General features: G+C 42.6%; 2 protein-coding genes and 1 pseudogene across 5 annotated transcripts in view; all 3 read left to right on the top strand.

The window, feature by feature from the left end:
- Positions 1-19,937, top strand: part of LOC122928287 (protocadherin gamma-C5-like) — a 369,082-nt gene that overhangs the window by 33,892 nt on the left and 315,253 nt on the right. The gene's annotated exons all lie outside the window — the stretch shown is intronic.
- The window catches only part of LOC122926009, a 401,881-nt pseudogene that overhangs the window by 77,685 nt on the left and 304,259 nt on the right, over positions 1-19,937 (top strand).
- LOC122928842 (protocadherin gamma-C5-like) lies at positions 16,938-19,400 on the top strand. The gene has a single exon (XM_044282109.1). It carries the CDS (start codon positions 16,938-16,940, stop codon positions 19,398-19,400), a length of 2,463 nt encoding a protein of 820 aa, XP_044138044.1.

Here is a 19,937-nt window from a genome sequence, read left to right as displayed (position 1 = left end):
TATCCCTAAAAGGGTATATAATATTGAAGGTGCACATTGGGTCATTCAGAATAACTTCACACACACGCTTCTGTGCATTTCCAAGTCTAATTCTGTCACTAAATCCATACCGGTGACCCAGCGCCTAAATACTAGGCCTCAAATTTAAATCCCTCTAAATCTCTCGTTACCCACCGCTGTACTGTTGTTGCTGGGCAAGATATTTAGTGTCCGTCAAAGCACATTTTTTGTTCTGGGTTGAAGTACAATTCCCAATTTAGCAATTTCATAATTTAGTGGTTTCTGCTATATCAGAGCTATTTGAAATCTATCCCTAAAAGGGTATATAATATTGAAGGTGCACATAGGGTCATTCAGAATAACTTCACACACACGCTTCTGTGCATTTCCAAGTCTAATTCTGTCACTAAATCCATACCGGTGACCCAGCGCCTAAATACTAGGCCTCAAATTTATATCCCGCTAAATCTCTCGTTACCGCTGTACTGTTGTTGCTGGGCAAGATATTTAGTGTCCGTCAAAGCACATTTTTTGTTCTGGGTTGAAGTACAATTCCCAATTTAGCAATTTCATAATTTAGTGGTTCCTGCTATATCAGAGCTATTTGAAATCTATCCCAAAAAGGGTATATAATATTGAAGGTGCACATTGGGTCATTCAGAATAACTTCACACACACCCGCTACTGTGTATTTCCAAGTCTAATTCTGTCACTAAACCCATACCTGTCACCCAGCGCCTAAATACTAGGCCTCAAATTTAAATCCCTCTAAATCTCTCGTTACCGCTGTACTGTTGTTGCTGGGCAAGATATTTAGTGTCCGTCAAAGCACATTTTTTGTTCTGGGTTGAAGTACAATTCCCAATTTAGCAATTTCATAATTTAGTGGTTTCTGCTATATCAGAGCTATTTGAAATCTATCCCTAAAAGGGTATATAATATTGAAGGTGCACATAGGGTCATTCAGAATAACTTCACACACACGCTTCTGTGCATTTCCAAGTCTAATTCTGTCACTAAATCCATACCGGTGACCCAGCGCCTAAATACTAGGCCTCAAATTTAAATCCCTCTAAATCTCTCGTTACCCACCGCTGTACTGTTGTTGCTGGGCAAGATATTTAGTGTCCGTCAAAGCACATTTTTTGTTCTGGGTTGAAGTACAATTCCCAATTTAGCAATTTCATAATTTAGTGGTTTCTGCTATATCAGAGCTATTTGAAATCTATCCCTAAAAGGGTATATAATATTGAAGGTGCACATAGGGTCATTCAGAATAACTTCACACACACGCTTCTGTGCATTTCCAAGTCTAATTCTGTCACTAAATCCATACCGGTGACCCAGCGCCTAAATACTAGGCCTCAAATTTATATCCCGCTAAATCTCTCGTTACCGCTGTACTGTTGTTGCTGGGCAAGATATTTAGTGTCCGTCAAAGCACATTTTTTGTTCTGGGTTGAAGTACAATTCCCAATTTAGCAATTTCATAATTTAGTGGTTCCTGCTATATCAGAGCTATTTGAAATCTATCCCAAAAAGGGTATATAATATTGAAGGTGCACATTGGGTCATTCAGAATAACTTCACACACACCCGCTACTGTGTATTTCCAAGTCTAATTCTGTCACTAAACCCATACCTGTCACCCAGCGCCTAAATACTAGGCCTCAAATTTAAATCCCTCTAAATCTCTCGTTACCGCTGTACTGTTGTTGCTGGGCAAGATATTTAGTGTCCGTCAAAGCACATTTTTTGTTCTGGGTTGAAGTACAATTCCCAATTTAGCAATTTCATAATTTAGTGGTTTCTGCTATATCAGAGCTATTTGAAATCTATCCCTAAAAGGGTATATAATATTGAAGGTGCACATTGGGTCATTCAGAATAACTTCACACACACGCTTCTGTGCATTTCCAAGTCTAATTCTGTCACTAAATCCATACCGGTGACCCAGCGCCTAAATACTAGGCCTCAAATTTAAATCCCTCTAAATCTCTCGTTACCCACCGCTGTACTGTTGTTGCTGGGCAAGATATTTAGTGTCCGTCAAAGCACATTTTTTGTTCTGGGTTGAAGTACAATTCCCAATTTAGCAATTTCATAATTTAGTGGTTTCTGCTATATCAGAGCTATTTGAAATCTATCCCTAAAAGGGTATATAATATTGAAGGTGCACATAGGGTCATTCAGAATAACTTCACACACACGCTTCTGTGCATTTCCAAGTCTAATTCTGTCACTAAATCCATACCGGTGACCCAGCGCCTAAATACTAGGCCTCAAATTTATATCCCGCTAAATCTCTCGTTACCGCTGTACTGTTGTTGCTGGGCAAGATATTTAGTGTCCGTCAAAGCACATTTTTTGTTCTGGGTTGAAGTACAATTCCCAATTTAGCAATTTCATAATTTAGTGGTTCCTGCTATATCAGAGCTATTTGAAATCTATCCCAAAAAGGGTATATAATATTGAAGGTGCACATTGGGTCATTCAGAATAACTTCACACACACCCGCTACTGTGTATTTCCAAGTCTAATTCTGTCACTAAACCCATACCTGTCACCCAGCGCCTAAATACTAGGCCTCAAATTTAAATCCCTCTAAATCTCTCGTTACCGCTGTACTGTTGTTGCTGGGCAAGATATTTAGTGTCCGTCAAAGCACATTTTTGTTCTGGGTTGAAGTACAATTCCCAATTTAGCAATTTCATAATTTAGTGGTTTCTGCTATATCAGAGCTATTTGAAATCTATCCCTAAAAGGGTATATAATATTGAAGGTGCACATTGGGTCATTCAGAATAACTTCACACACACGCTTCTGTGCATTTCCAAGTCTAATTCTGTCACTAAACCCATACCTGTCACCCAGCGCCTAAATACTAGGCCTCAAATTTAAATCCCTCTAAATCTCTCGTTACCCACCGCTGTACTGTTGTTGCTGGGCAAGATATTTAGTGTCCGTCAAAGCACATTTTTTGTTCTGGGTTGAAGTACAATTCCCAATTTAGCAATTTCATAATTTAGTGGTTTCTGCTATATCAGAGCTATTTGAAATCTATCCCTAAAAGGGTATATAATATTGAAGGTGCACATAGGGTCATTCAGAATAACTTCACACACACGCTTCTGTGCATTTCCAAGTCTAATTCTGTCACTAAATCCATACCGGTGACCCAGCGCCTAAATACTAGGCCTCAAATTTATATCCCGCTAAATCTCTCGTTACCGCTGTACTGTTGTTGCTGGGCAAGATATTTAGTGTCCGTCAAAGCACATTTTTTGTTCTGGGTTGAAGTACAATTCCCAATTTAGCAATTTCATAATTTAGTGGTTCCTGCTATATCAGAGCTATTTGAAATCTATCCCAAAAAGGGTATATAATATTGAAGGTGCACATTGGGTCATTCAGAATAACTTCACACACACCCGCTACTGTGTATTTCCAAGTCTAATTCTGTCACTAAACCCATACCTGTCACCCAGCGCCTAAATACTAGGCCTCAAATTTAAATCCCTCTAAATCTCTCGTTACCGCTGTACTGTTGTTGCTGGGCAAGATATTTAGTGTCCGTCAAAGCACATTTTTTGTTCTGGGTTGAAGTACAATTCCCAATTTAGCAATTTCATAATTTAGTGGTTTCTGCTATATCAGAGCTATTTGAAATCTATCCCTAAAAGGGTATATAATATTGAAGGTGCAGATTGGGTCATTCAGAATAACTTCACACACACGCTTCTGTGCATTTCCAAGTCTAATTCTGTCACTAAACCCATACCTGTCACCCAGCGCCTAAATACTAGGCCTCAAATTTAAATCCCTCTAAATCTCTCGTTACCCACCGCTGTACTGTTGTTGCTGGGCAAGATATTTAGTGTCCGTCAAAGCACATTTTTTGTTCTGGGTTGAAGTACAATTCCCAATTTAGCAATTTCATAATTTAGTGGTTTCTGCTATATCAGAGCTATTTGAAATCTATCCCTAAAAGGGTATATAATATTGAAGGTGCACATAGGGTCATTCAGAATAACTTCACACACACGCTTCTGTGCATTTCCAAGTCTAATTCTGTCACTAAATCCATACCGGTGACCCAGCGCCTAAATACTAGGCCTCAAATTTAAATCCCTCTAAATCTCTCGTTACCGCTGTCCTGTTGTAGCTGGGAAAGTTATTTAGTGCCCGTCAAAGCACATTTTTTGTTCTGGGTTGAAGTACAATTCCCAATTTAGCAATTTCATAATTTAGTGGTTCCTGCTATATCAGAGCTATTTGAAATCTATCCCAAAAAGGGTATATAATATTCAAGGTGCACATTGGGTCATTCAGAATAACTTCACACACACGCTTCTGTGCATTTCCAAGTCTAATTCTGTCACTAAATCCATACCGGTCACCCAGCGCCTAAATACTAGGCCTCAAATTTATATCCCGCTGAATTTGAATACAATACATTGGGCCAAATAATATATTTGTTGTTGTGGTGAACCATAACAATGAGAAAAACATCTAGTAAGGGACGCGGACGTGGACATGGTCGTGGTGGTGTTAGTGGACCCTCTGGTGCTGGGAGAGGACGTGGCCGTTCTGCCACATCCACACGTCCTAGTGTACCAACTACCTCAGGTCCCAGTAGCCGCCAGAATTTACAGCGATATATGGTGGGGCCCAATGCCGTTCTAAGGATGGTAAGGCCTGAGCAGGTACAGGCATTAGTCAATTGGGTGGCCGACAGTGGATCCAGCACGTTCACATTATCTCCCACCCAGTCTTCTGCAGAAAGCGCACAGATGGCGCCTGAAAACCAACCCCATCAGTCTGTCACATCACCCCCATGCATACCAGGGAAACTGTCTCAGCCTCAAGTTATGCAGCAGTCTCTTATGCTGTTTGAAGACTCCGCTGGCAGGGTTTCCCAAGGGCATCCACCTAGCCCTTCCCCAGCGGTGAAAGACATAGAATGCACTGACGCACAACCACTTATGTTTCCTGATGATGAGGACATGGGAATACCACCTCAGCATGTCTCTGATGATGACGAAACACAGGTGCCAACTGCTGCGTCTTTCTGCAGTGTGCAGACTGAACAGGAGGTCAGGGATCAAGACTGGGTGGAAGACGATGCAGGGGACGATGAGGTCCTAGACCCCACATGGAATGAAGGTCGTGCCACTGACTTTCACAGTTCGGAGGAAGAGGCAGTGGTGAGACCGAGCCAACAGCGTAGCAAAAGAGGGAGCAGTGGGCAAAAGCAGAACACCCGCCGCCAAGAGACTCCGCCTGCTACTGACCGCCGCCATCTGGGACCGAGCACCCCAAAGGCAGCTTCAAGGAGTTCCCTGGCATGGCACTTCTTCAAACAATGTGCTGACGACAAGACCCGAGTGGTTTGCACGCTGTGCCATCAGAGCCTGAAGCGAGGCATTAACGTTCTGAACCTGAGCACAACCTGCATGACCAGGCACCTGCATGCAAAGCATGAACTGCAGTGGAGTAAACACCTTAAAACCAAGGAAGTCACTCAGGCTCCCCCTGCTACCTCTTCTGCTGCTGCCGCCTCGGCCTATTCTGCTGCTGCCGCCTCGGCCTCTTCCTCCGCCTCTGGAGGAACGTTGGCACCTGCCGCCCAGCAAACAGGGGATGTACCACCAACACCACCACCACCACCTCCGTCACCAAGCGTCTCAACCATGTCACACGCCAGCGTTCAGCTCTCCATCTCACAAACATTTGATAGAAAGCGTAAATTCCCACCTAGCCACCCTCGATCCCTGGCCCTGAATGCCAGCATTTCTAAACTACTGGCCTATGAAATGCTGTCATTTAGGCTGGTGGACACAGACAGCTTCAAACAGCTCATGTCGCTTGCTGTCCCACAGTATGTTGTTCCCAGCCGGCACTACTTCTCCAAGAGAGCCGTGCCTTCCCTGCACAACCAAGTATCCGATAAAATCAAGTGTGCACTGCGCAACGCCATCTGTAGCAAGGTCCACCTAACCACAGATACGTGGACCAGTAAGCACGGCCAGGGACGCTATATCTCCCTAACTGCACACTGGGTAAATGTAGTGGCAGCTGGGCCCCAGGCGGAGAGCTGTTTGGCGCACGTCCTGCCGCCGCCAAGGATCGCAGGGCAACATTCTTTGCCTCCTGTTGCCACCTCCTCCTTCTCGGCTTCCTCCTCCTCTTCTTCCACCTGCTCATCCAGTCAGCCACACACCTTCACCACCAACTTCAGCACAGCCCGGGGTAAACGTCAGCAGGCCATTCTGAAACTCATATGTTTGGGGGACAGGCCCCACACCGCACAGGAGTTGTGGCGGGGTATTGAACAACAGACCGACGAGTGGTTGCTGCCGGTGAGCCTCAAGCCCGGCCTGGTGGTGTGTGATAATGGGCGAAATCTCGTTGCAGCTCTGGGACTAGCCAATTTGACGCACATCCCTTGCTTGGCGCATGTGCTGAATTTGGTGGTGCAGAAGTTCATTCACAACTACCCCGACATGTCAGAGCTGCTGCATAAAGTGCGGGCCGTCTGTTCGCGCTTCCGGCGTTCACATCCTGCCGCTGCTCGCCTGTCTGCGCTACAGCGTAACTTCGGCCTTCCCGCTCACCGCCTCATATGCGACGTGCCCACCAGGTGGAACTCCACCTTGCACATGCTGGACAGACTGTGCGAGCAGCAGCAGGCCATAGTGGAGTTTCAGCTGCAGCACGCACGGGTCAGTCGCACTACAGAACAGCACCACTTCACCACCAATGACTGGGCCTCCATGCGAGACCTGTGTGCCCTGTTGCGCTGTTTCGAGTACTCCACCAACATGGCCAGTGGCGATGACACCGTTATCAGCGTTACAATACCACTTCTATGTCTCCTTGAGAAAACACTTAGGGCGATGATGGAACAGGAGGTGGCCCAGGAGGAGGAGGAGGAGGATGAGGAAGAGGGGTCATTTTTAGCACTTTCAGGCCAGTCTCTTCGAAGTGACTCAGAGGGAGGTTTTTTGCAACAGCAGAGGCCAGGTACAAATGTGGCCAGCCAGGGCCCACTACTGGAGGACGAGGAGGACGAGGATGAGGAGGAGGTGGAGGAGGATGAGGATGAAGCATGGTCACAGCGGGGTGGCACCCAACGCAGCTCGGGTCCATCACTGGTGCGTGGCTGGGGGGAAAGGCAGGACGATGACGATACGCCTCCCACAGAGGACAGCTTGTCCTTACCCCTGGGCAGCCTGGCACACATGAGCGACTACATGCTGCAGTGCCTGCGCAACGACAGCAGAGTTGCCCACATTTTAACCTGTGCGGACTACTGGGTTGCCACCCTGCTGGATCCACGCTACAAAGACAATGTGCCCACCTTACTTCCTGCACTGGAGCGTGATAGGAAGATGCGCGAGTACAAGCGCACGTTGGTAGACGCGCTACTGAGAGCATTCCCAAATGTCACAGGGGAACAAGTGGAAGCCCAAGGCCAAGGCAGAGGAGGAGCAAGAGGTCGCCAAGGCAGCTGTGTCACGGCCAGCTCCTCTGAGGGCAGGGTTAGCATGGCAGAGATGTGGAAAACTTTTGTCAACACGCCACAGCTAACTGCACCACCACCTGATACGCAACGTGTTAGCAGGAGGCAACATTTCACTAACATGGTGGAACAGTACGTGTGCACACCCCTCCACGTACTGACTGATGGTTCGGCCCCATTCAACTTCTGGGTCTCTAAATTGTCCACGTGGCCAGAGCTAGCCTTTTATGCCTTGGAGGTGCTGGCCTGCCCGGCAGCCAGCGTTTTGTCTGAACGTGTATTCAGCACGGCAGGGGGCGTCATTACAGACAAACGCAGCCGCCTGTCTACAGCCAATGTGGACAAGCTGACGTTCATAAAAATGAACCAGGCATGGATCCCACAGGACCTGTCCGTCCCTTGTCCAGATTAGACATTAACTACCTCCCCATAACCATATATTATTGGACTCCAGGGCACTTCCTCATTCAATCCTATTTTTATTTTCATTTTACCATTATATTGCGATGCTACCCAAAGTTGAATGAACCTCTCCTCTGCCTGTGTGCTAGGCCTAAATATATGCCAATGGACTGTTGCAGTGGTGGCTGACATGAAGCCTGATTCTCTGCTATGACATGCAGACTAATTCTCTGCTGACATGAAGCCAGATTGTCTGTTACGGGACCTCTCTCCTCTGCCTGGGTGCTGGGCCTAAATTTATGACAATGGACTGTTGCAGTGGTGGCTGACGTGAAGCCTGATTCTCTGCTATGACATGCAGACTGATTCTCTGCTGACATGAAGCCAGATCCTCTGTTACGGGACCTCTCTCCTCTGCCTGGGTGCTGGGCCTAAATTTATGACAATGGACTGTTGCAGTGGTGGCTGACGTGAAGCCTCATTCTCTGCTATGACATGCAGACTGATTCTCTGCTGACATGAAGCCAGATCCTCTGTTACGGGACCTCTCTCCTCTGCCTGGGTGCTGGGCCTGAATATATGCCAATGGACTGTTGCAGTGGTGGGTGACGTGAAGCCTCATTCTCTGCTATGACATGCAGACTAATTCTCTGCTGACATGAAGCCAGATTGTCTGTTACGGGACCTCTCTCCTCTGCCTGTGTGTGTGCTGGGCCTAAATATATGCCAATGGACTGTTGCAGTGGTGGCTGACGTGAAGCCTCATTCTCTGCTATGACATGCAGACTGATTCTCTGCTGACATGAAGCCAGATCCTCTGTTACGGGACCTCTCTCCTCTGCCTGGGTGCTGGGCCTAAATTTATGACAATGGACTGTTGCAGTGGTGGCTGACGTGAAGCCTGATTCTCTGCTATGACATGCAGACTGATTCTCTGCTGTCATGAAGCCAGATTGTCTGTTACGGGACCTTTCTCCTCTACCTGGGTTCTGGGCCTAAATTTATGAAAATTGACTCTTACAGTGGTGGGTGACGTGAAGCCTGATTCTCTGCTATGATATGAAGACTGATTCTCTGCTGACATGAAGCCAGATTGTCTGTTACGGGACCTTTCTCCTCTGCCTGGGTTCTGGGCCTAAATTTATGAAAATTGACTCTTACAGTGGTGGGTGACGTGAAGCCTGATTCTCTGCTATGATATGAAGACTGATTCTCTGCTGACATGAAGCCAGATTGTCTGTTACGGGACCTTTCTCCTCTGCCTGGGTTCTGGGCCTAAATTTATGAAAATTGACTCTTACAGTGGTGGGTGACGTGAAGCCTGATTCTCTGCTATGATATGAAGACTGATTCTCTGCTGACATGAAGCCAGATTGTCTGTTACGGGACCTTTCTCCTCTGCCTGGGTTCTGGGCCTAAATTTATGAAAATTGACTCTTACAGTGGTGGGTGACGTGAAGCCTGATTCTCTGCTATGATATGAAGACTGATTCTCTGCTGACATGAAGCCAGATTGTCTGTTACGGGACCTTTCTCCTCTGCCTGGGTTCTGGGCCTAAATTTATGAAAATTGACTCTTACAGTGGTGGGTGACGTGAAGCCTGATTCTCTGCTATGATATGAAGACTGATTCTCTGCTGACATGAAGCCAGATTCTCTGTTACGGGACCTCTCTCCTCTGCCTGGGTGCTGGGCCTAAATTTATGACAATGGACTGTTGCAGTGGTGGCTGACGTGAAGCCTGATTCTCTGCTATGACATGCAGACTGATTCTCTGCTGACATGAAGCCAGATTCTCTGTTACGGGACCTCTCTCCTCTGCCTGTGTGTGTGCTGGGCCTAAATATATGCCAATGGACTGTTGCAGTGGTGGCTGACGTGAAGCCTCATTCTCTGCTATGACATGCAGACTAATTCTCTGCTGACATGAAGACAGATTCTCTGTTACGGGACCTCTCTCCTCTGCCTGGGTGCCGGGGCCTAAATATCTGAGAATGGACTGTTCCAGTGGTGGGTGACGGGAAGCCAGATTCTCTGCTATGGAACCTCTCTCCAATTGATTTTGGTTAATTTTTATTTATTTAATTTTTATTTTAATTCATTTCCCTATCCACATTTGTTTGCAGGGGATTTACCTACATGTTGCTGCCTTTTGCAGCCCTCTAGCTCTTTCCTGGGCTGTTTTACAGCCTTTTTAGTGCCGAAAAGTTCGGGTCCCCATTGACTTCAATGGGGTTCGGGTTCGGGACGAAGTTCGGATCGGGTTCGGATCCCGAACCCGAACATTTCCGGGATGTTCGGCCGAACTTCTCGAACCCGAACATCCAGGTGTTCGCTCAACTCTAATTAGGACTGATTATAATACAAATTGACACTTATAGATAAAGTGCCAAACATAAAATAAGAAAGACACATAGATCTTATTAATTATGACATCAGCCCAAACACTAAGAAACATTTATGATCTTTTAGTGCAATACTAAATACATTTATTAATTAATATGAATAAACTAGAATGATATTGTCTCACATCACATACATATTTATTGGTATGTGTTACTTGATCAATGACAGAGATATTGATTCTGATAACAGTAGACTGCTTATACCATTTATTAAGTCATTGTAGCCTTTTGTGGTGGAAGTATAATACATAACTTTTTTCTATATATGTGATATTGTGCATGTATAGTGTAACTGATATAAATACTTGATACTAGTATATGTTGAATTATAAATCACATCTTCTTTTATCAAAAGGAGGATAAGAAAAACTTCTCAAGGAAAAGGGGGAACAATGTACAAAAATATTAGGAAATGTTTCCCTCTTCAATTTAGTGGCATTTATTTCCACTTTTTGAATTAAGACGTCATCTGGGAGAATGGATCTCCTATATGTCATGTGAAGGGGTCCTTATAGGTTACTTCACAAGACATGGATACACCATTAGCCTACTAGACTCAATGTGTGTATCCATGTCTTGATTCGATCGAACCTAGTTATTCTGCTTTCCTGGGACAGTGAGGGGTGCTTCCCCTTTTCTGCTATATTATGTGTTGCTGACATAAATATATACTAGCCCTTTAGACTCAATGTCCCCTTGAGCATGATGTAATATGAACATGTTGTAATATGGACACTGTTCCATCAAGGACAATGTTCCTGGGATAGCATGGGGTGCTTCCCCATTTCATGCTACAATATGTGTGGTTTTGCTGACATGTATACATAACTAGCCCATTAGACTCAATGTCCCGTTGAGTATGATGTAATATGGACATGTGTGGTTTAGCTATATGACAATCCCTCCTCCATATATTAAATTTAGCTCTGTAGGCGGTTATACTGCGACTATATATTTACCCATATCCCTTTCCTCAGTACACCTATTGTGGTCTGTTGTATTTTCTATCCATTGGCTTCTCCTGACAGATTCTCTTTTTTGATGCTGACAAGCCCATGTAGCCACCTCACATTCCCACACTACCAAAGCCGCAAAGTGTCACCCCCAGCTTTCAATCCAGTAGACTGATGCGGTGTCCACCACTAGAGGGTGGGGCCTACCACACACCCACACTTCCTATTGGTGCACCATCTTCTGATATAATTTGGGGGAAGGGGGGTCACCTTTACATACAAGGCATGTGTCTGTCCACACACGGCCGTTCTAGCACAGGCAGGCGACCACACAACATCTGTGGTGGTACACCATTGTTCTCATGATATGCTTGATCTCTAATGTAATTCCTGTTGAAATGCCTGACTTAATCTTAGGTGAAGAAATGTGTTGAATTGGCACTAAGAAATTAACTTCCTGAGATAGATAGTACCTTAGTTTCTCTTAGTGATAGGAGATAGAGGGAATTTTTGATATTGTGAGAGCAGTGGTTGTATGGTACTAGAGTAGCTTGTGCTGCCGAGCTGCACATACTCCTTGCAGCCTACGCCTATACACCTAACAGGGGGGCTAGGTGGAGAGGACCTCAGATGTCACATGCCACGCCTATATATCATCATGGCTCTGTGCTGAGTGGCCATGCCAGTAGTATGGTACATGACCACTAAGGCCATGGATTGGCTGCAGCAGTGACATGCTGACAGCAATTAAACAAATTAAACAAAGATTGGAATCTGTTCTGCCGCTTGAACACACTCATGGACATAAAATCATACAAAATAAGACAGAGCTACATGGACATGGTTATGTGACCACAGCACAGAATGGAAAATAGGATGAAAAAGGTAAAAGAAATGCATTACAAAATTGCAGCTACAGTAATAAATAATTATCTTAAAGGATGTTGATAAAAAATGGAAAATCCTTTTAACTTTGCCATGTGTATTAGATTTATGCCAAACATGCCATTTTTGTTGGGAACAGCAAGGAAACAGTAAGGGACTTTCCAACTTTACCAAGTGACAAATGTCATAAGAGATATCTTTATGAATTGGATTTCATCTGCCAGGTCATTTTAATTTCAGAGAGATAAGCCAATGTCAGAGGTGTCTTACAGCAGCTTTCTACCTCTCATTCTAGTGAGAAGACATATTTGCTTCACTGAGCCAAGGTTATGACTGACATCTATATATATATATATATATATGAAAGTCACCATCCCTCCCACCCCTACAGCTGACAGAAGTTAATTTTTAACTTTATTTTTTCAATCCCTGTCGGCTGAGGAGTGGGAGGGGGCGTGGACTAACCGGATCGGGGGCATTTACTTTTGAACAGCTCACTCTAAGACAGCAGTACTGTGCAATCTGAGTGTGAGCTGCAGGGAGAAAGTCACCCTCCCTCCCACCCTTGCAGCTGACAGAAGTTGATTTTTACCTTCATTTTTTCAATTCCTGTCGGCTGAGGAGTGGGAGGGGGCGTGGACTAACCGGATTGGGGGCATTTCCTTTTGAACAGCTCACTCTAAGACAGCAGTACTGTGCAGTCTGAGTGTGAGCTGCAGGGAGAAAGTCACCCTCCCTCCCACCCCTGCAGCTGACAGAAGTTGATTTTTCCCTTCATTTTTTCAATCCTGGTCGGCTGAGGAGTGTGAGGGGGCGTGGTCTAACCAAACCAGGGGGGTAGCTTAGCGGGACCTGGGGGCGGGGTTTTAAGTTTGTCTTTTGAGGGTGGGCACATTGTAGCAGAGGGCTTCTCTGGGCTCCTGCCAGCAAGAGTGACATCCCTCTGGGCACCTTACTGGCTCATTTGCATACCAAATAAACTGGATTTTCAGAGGACAAAAACATCTATTGCTGGAACAAAGGCACATCTGGAAATAAGGTACTAAGTGCTATAAGGCCATGGTTTTACTTCAATAGCAATTATCCTGGTGACAGATTTCCTTTAAAGTTCACCTATAACAGTGAAGAAAAATGGCTGGGTTGTTATGGAAACCTGGTGAAAAGATGTGTGTGTGTGTGTGTGTGTGTGTAGACTGGCCTGCCAGATTCAGGTCAGGTGATTGACTTGGCCATTGCATAACATTCCACTACTTTCCCTTAAACTCTTTGGTTGCTTTTGCAGTATGCTTTGGGTCATTGTCCATCTGCACTTTGAAGCACCGTCCAATGATTTCAGAAGCATTTGGCTAAATATGAGCATATAATATAGCCCGAAACACTTCAGAATTCATCCTGCTGCTTTTGTTAGCAGTCTAATCATCAATAAATACAAGAGTACCAGTTCCATTGGCAGCCATACATGCCCACGCCATGACACTACCACCACCATGCTTCACTGATGAGCTGGTATGCTTAGGATCATGAACAATTCCTTTCCTTCTCCATACTCTTCTCTTCACATCACTCTGGCACAAGTTGATCTTGGTCTCATCTGTCCATAGGATGTTGTTCCAGAACTGTAAAGGCTTTTTTAGATGTCGTTTGGCAAACTCTAATCTGGCCTTCCTGTTTTTGAGGCTCACCAATGGATTACATCTTGTGGTGACCCCTCTGTATTCACTCAGGTGAAGTCTTCTCTTGATTGTTGACTTTGACACACATACACCTCCCTCCTGGAAGGGTGTTTTCTTCACCAGGGAAATAATTATTCGGTCATCCACCACAGTTGTTTTCCGTGGTCTTCCAGGTATTTTGGTGTTGCTGAGCTCACCGGTGCGTTCCTTCTTTTTAAGAATGTTCCAAACAGTTGTTTTGGCCATGCCTAATGTTTTTGCTATCTCTCTGATGGGTTTGTTTTGTTTTTTCAGCCTAATGATGGCTTGCTTCACTGATAGTGACAGCTCTTTGGATCTCATCTTTAGAGTTGACAGCAACAGATTCCAAATGCAAATAGCACACTTGAAATGAACTCTGAACCCTTTATCTGCTCATTGTAATTAGGATAATGAGGGAATAACACACACCTGGCCATGGAACAGCTGAAAAGCCAATTGTCCCATTACTTTTGGTCCCTTAACAAGTGGGAAGCACATATGCAAACTGTTGTAATTCCTACACCGTTCCCCTGATTTGGATGTAAATACCCTCAAATTAAAGCTGACAGTCTGCAGTTAAATCACATCTTTTTGTGGAGTATAGAGCCAAACATATTAGAATTGTGTTGATGTCCCAATATCTATAGACCTGACTGTACATACATACACATACACTCAGCTTTATATATTAGATATGGTCAGCCTTACAATAATATGCAACTTCAGGGTCTATTTCCATTTATAAACCCTAGTACATAAGCCCTACTGAGATTCTTGCCTCAAAAGAGACAATAAGAAATGCAAGCTACCAGTCTGGTAAACTTGGCCTGACCAAGTGATAATACATTTCTGCTACAGTTATTGCTATAAGGCAAATTGCCAGACCCATGGCAATCAGATGGTCTGTTGTACTACTTTCTTTGAAGAAAGGGTTGGCCGTTAATCAATTAGTGACTACAAAACACAGTAAAACTAAAGCACACTTTTTTTACTCAATCTTATTATGTTTTTAATATTCATCACTTATAATTAGAGATGAGCAAATCGAAGCTCACAAAGTCGAATTCATTCTGAATTTCCTCTCGCTTCGTGGTACCGAATCAAGATTTTTCCTAACATGGCGGCTAGCCGGATACAATGGCAGCTAAACTGGCGGCTACACGTGTGAGAACAAGGGACAAGGAACTCTGGGAAGGTGGAATGACCCATAATGCCATGCATGCAGCCAATCAGCAGCCAGCCCGGTGATGTCACAGCCCTATAAATATGGTGGCATCTTAGAGTCTTCCCTTCACCATAATACTTTGTTCAGGGACAGATGTGTATGCAATTGCTACAGAGAGTGAAAGAAAAACTAATTGTTAAAAAAATTATAATAATAAAGAAGCGATTTACTAGTGGAGGGAAAGGATAGTGAGAGAATAATTTCACAAGCAGGGAGAGACGTGTGCAGATGCTAGGGAGAGTCATACGAAAATCCTCATTGTGAAAAATAGAGATTTACAAGTGCAGGGAAACATTACTTGGGGATCCAGATAGTCATAATACAGCTCTGACATTCCAATTAGTTATTGGGGTGCAAGTGCTATGCTGAAAAGCCTTTAGTGGCATTTATCTGTGGAAAAAGATAAATATATATGCAGGTCACTTTTGCTGTTAACTGTGCTGATATCATTTAGTGGCCTTTTTCAGTACAATACCAGAAATATATACTGTATGCAGGTCACTTTTGTTGTTATTCTGCCAAAAGCGTTTATTGCCATATTTCACTCCAATACGAGAAAAATAGACGCAGTTCACATTTGGTATTTATACTTGAGTTATTTGGTCGGTTTTGGCCCCATGACTTCCCAAATAAGTGAAGTGTGCAGTGATTCTAATCACAACGCCTGTCATCTGCATGCCAGACTAACTGACAGTATTATTTCACTACCCCACACACTCCCTATGCGTGTTACTGCAAGGCACAGTGTTCTACACCCATATAAAGGCTCTATGCAGCCTGGAAATAGCCATTTTTTATGTGATTCCTCGCAAATTAATTCAGATCGAAGCAAATTTTTTCAAAAAATTCGGCAAATCAGACGAATAGAATTTTTGAGAAATTCACTCATCTCGACTTATAATCAAACTTCCAAAAATATCAAGATATCATGTCAGTGAAGCTGACATATTTTGTGTGCTAATCTGTAGGATTATAAGAGATAGCTGCCTACTCAGTCACTTTTTTTAACAACATTGTAACAGAAGGACTAGAGCATTTGGTACCCACGTGTTCTTGGAAAAAGATCAAAAAGAGTCTTGGATTCATTTTAGTTTATACAAAACTGTATAAATACATTCATTTCTGCATCGTCACATAAAATAAGGTTACAGTTTTATCATTTCTTCAGTCCAGTAAAATGTTCCTTAAGTTATTTTTTTCTCCGATGCACTAATATCTCTTCCAAGATTTGCATATCTCCATGGTAGAATTAGTAATGTATAATTACAATATGTCAAGTGTTTGAATTTCCTTTTATGGTACGGATGAACTTGTTAACTGTTTAGAGGATCCATCTGCTGCAAGGGAATTATTATATATACTGAACCTTTAAAATACAATATATAATTGTATGATATTTCTGGGTTTCTACTTGAGATTTTGAATTCTCCAGATTTGTCTTCATCTATTTTACACTAGAACTGCTACCTAATATTGATAAATGAACATTGGAAGATACGAGTTGTTCTGTACTAACAGATGCTATGAGATTAACTCGTATTTTAATGCCAGAGCAATTTTAGTCATTGGAAGAGTGGGTGTAACTCTTAACCAATAATCTTGAGAGCTAACACATAATATCTGCTTTTGCTGTCTTCCCTCTCTCCACCCCCGTCAGTGAGTCACCCTCCCTCTCTCACTTTGATCAGTAAGAATAACAAAGCTATACAAAGTCGCTTTTATAAAAGGCACAGTTAGTGAGGATTTAATTTGCTTTATTGGATTAACCCAGACCATAAGATGATTTGGGATTTTATCTAACAACCTAACATCTTGTACCTATCATTCTCAGGGAAGCATTTAACTAAAATGGACTTTAAGAAGCAATGGGATGCTTGGATTTGGCAAGTATTATATGTTTTATCTGTTGGATATTTGGGAAGGGTCTGTGCTCAGTTACACTATTCCATTGTGGAAGAATCTGAGCCTGGAACACTTATAGGAAATGTGGCTTATGATCTAGGACTGAATGTTGAACAGATTTTTGAGAGAAGACTGAGACTAGGGTCTGAAGAAAGCAGGAGATATTTTGTATTTCGATTGGAAACTGGAGACCTGCTACTGAATGAAAAGATGGACAGAGAAAGCCTGTGTGGTCTCAGCTCAAGCTGCTTGTTGTCTGTAGAATTAATAATAGAGAAGCCTTTAGAGTTATTTCGTTTGTTCATTGAGGTTTTGGACATAAATGATAATTCACCTAATTTTATCAATAATGAGAGAATGATAAAAGTAGCTGAACTTGCTGCTCCAGGGTTGAGATTCCCTCTAGAAAATGCCATTGACCAAGATGTAGGCACTAATGCTGTGAATTCATATGAGATGAGTCCGAGCCAATACTTTTCACTGAATGTCAAGCAATTAAAAGACGGCAAGCTTTTTCCAGAATTAGTGTTAGAAAATGCTTTAGATAGAGAGGAAATAGCAGAACATCATCTTATATTGACTGCATTAGATGGGGGTCATCCAGTTAGAACAGGGACAACAAAAATAACTGTGCGTGTCTTGGATAACAATGATAACCCCCCAACATTTGATCAGCCTGTTTATAAAATTAGTTTATTAGAAAATATTATGCCAGGTACATTATTAATTAAACTTAATGCTACTGATATGGATGAGGGTCCAAACAGTGAAATTGAGTATTCTCTAGAGGACCACAGTCTAAATTCAGCAGGGAAATTGTTCAAGCTTGATCCTCATACAGGAGAGATACATGTTCAAGGTAGAATTGATTTTGAAGATTCCAGTTTTTATGAAATCTATGTAAGAGCAAGAGATAAAGGTGTTCCAGTTATGGAAGGACATTGTGTCATTCAAGTAGAAATTGAAGACTCTAATGATAATGCCCCTGAAGTATATGTGACTTCCCTTGAAAACTCAATTCCAGAAAATACACCCATTGGCACAGTAGTTGGTCTGTTTAATATAATTGATCGTGATTCTGGCCAAAATGGAGAAGTGCACATAGACATACCACCGGGGATTCCATTTAAATTTGAATCATTTGAAAATCATTATTCTTTGGTCACAGATGGTGTTTTAGATCGAGAAATTAAACCTCAGTACACCATATACTTAGTCGCTACTGACTTAGGCTTGCCACCAATGACCACTAAAAGAACAATTGTGCTCAATATCTCAGATATCAATGATAATCCTCCTGTTTTTTCACATCATTATTTTAATGCCTATATATATGAGAATAATGTTCCTAGTATTTTACTTTGTACTTTGTTTGCAACTGATGCAGATGAAGGTGAAAATTCCCAATTAAAGTTTTCTGTATCGGAAACCTATATCGCAGGTTCTCCAATATCTTCCTACATGTATATAAATGAAAATAGTGGCAACGTTTATGCCCAGCGATCTTTCAATTATGAACATATACAACTCTTAGAAGTTACAGTTTTTGTAGAAGATCAAGGGTCACCAAAATTGAAGTCAAATGCCACTCTTTATATATTTATATTAGATAAAAATGATAACCATCCGAAAATTCTGTACCCAGTTTTGACTAGAGAAGCCATTGAGCACCAAAGAATACCTCGCCCTGTGTCCGCAGGTTATTTGATCACAAAAGTAACAGCTGTAGATGCCGATTCAGGTTATAATGCATGGCTTTCTTATAGTATCTTAGAATCATCTGACCCTTCCATGTTTAAAGTTGCTCCACATACAGGAGAAATAAGAATGATGAGAAGTCTGCTTGAGTCTGATGAAAGTTTATACACCATTTTGGTTCTGGTTAGGGACAATGGGGATCCAGCCTTATCAAGCACAGCTACAGTCTACGTCTCTTTTGAAGAAGTAGTACATGATGAAACTCCTAAGTCACAAGACTATCAGACAGCTCACAACGAACCATCAGACATAACCTTATATTTAATAATCTCCCTTGTTGCTGTCAGTACAGTATCAGTCATCACATTCATTGTTTTGACAGTACGGTGTTTAAGGACAACTAATGACCAAAGTATCTGCAAATGCTTTGGTGGAAATGAAAGGAATGACTTCCAATGTCACCACCAACCAACTCTTCAGTTGACTTCAGATGGTACCTTAAAATACATGGAGGTTAGGACCTTGACAAGACCTACAAACCAATGTTATAGTACCTGCATTTCACCTGCATTAGAAAGAACTGATTTCACCTTCCTAAGGCCTTTGGATTTTCCTCAGCTAAAGGATATACTGAATGATGAGGAGTCCTTCTCCATAAATAGTGAGTTCAGCGATGTGATTCAGGTGAGGAACATTGACCAGCTTGCTTAATATTTCCTAGTGAATTCCTAGTGAGTCCAATTCCTAATTTAATTCAACTTAATTAAGTCTTTCACTAACTTAATTCTATTAAATCTGTCGCATTGTACAAGCAGCCAAGAAGACTAAAATACCGTTTTGGGGGAAAAGATTCAGTATGTACAATTTTACTGAGAAAGCCGTGTCAGTTACTGCATATGACTGCCCACTGGACTCATAAGTATAGAAAAGTAGGAATTAATAAAATTAATACTTGAACTAAATATTCCCCTATAAACTGTATATAGATCTGTGCCAACACTATGTGCAATGTGACAGGTTCCTTTCAAGTCTATGATCAAATATAAAAAATGTATTTAGAATCTTGGCTACCATTGACTGATATTGTCTTTCTTTGAGTTCTGTTAAAATCATTTATAGCATTCAGAAGATAGACCATATTTGCTGTCTATAGATAGAATAATGCATTTTAGTCAAAACTTGTTTTTATAGGAATATGTTTGTGTTAAGGAAAAATAATTTGCATGAACATGTATATTAATGTGTCAC

Source organism: Bufo gargarizans, chromosome 2 (assembly GCF_014858855.1).
Source record: "Bufo gargarizans isolate SCDJY-AF-19 chromosome 2, ASM1485885v1, whole genome shotgun sequence".
In the NCBI taxonomy this organism is placed as follows: domain Eukaryota; kingdom Metazoa; phylum Chordata; class Amphibia; order Anura; family Bufonidae; genus Bufo; species Bufo gargarizans.
Note: the sequence above shows the minus strand (reverse complement) of the source record. Positions and strands in the feature narration are given on the sequence as shown.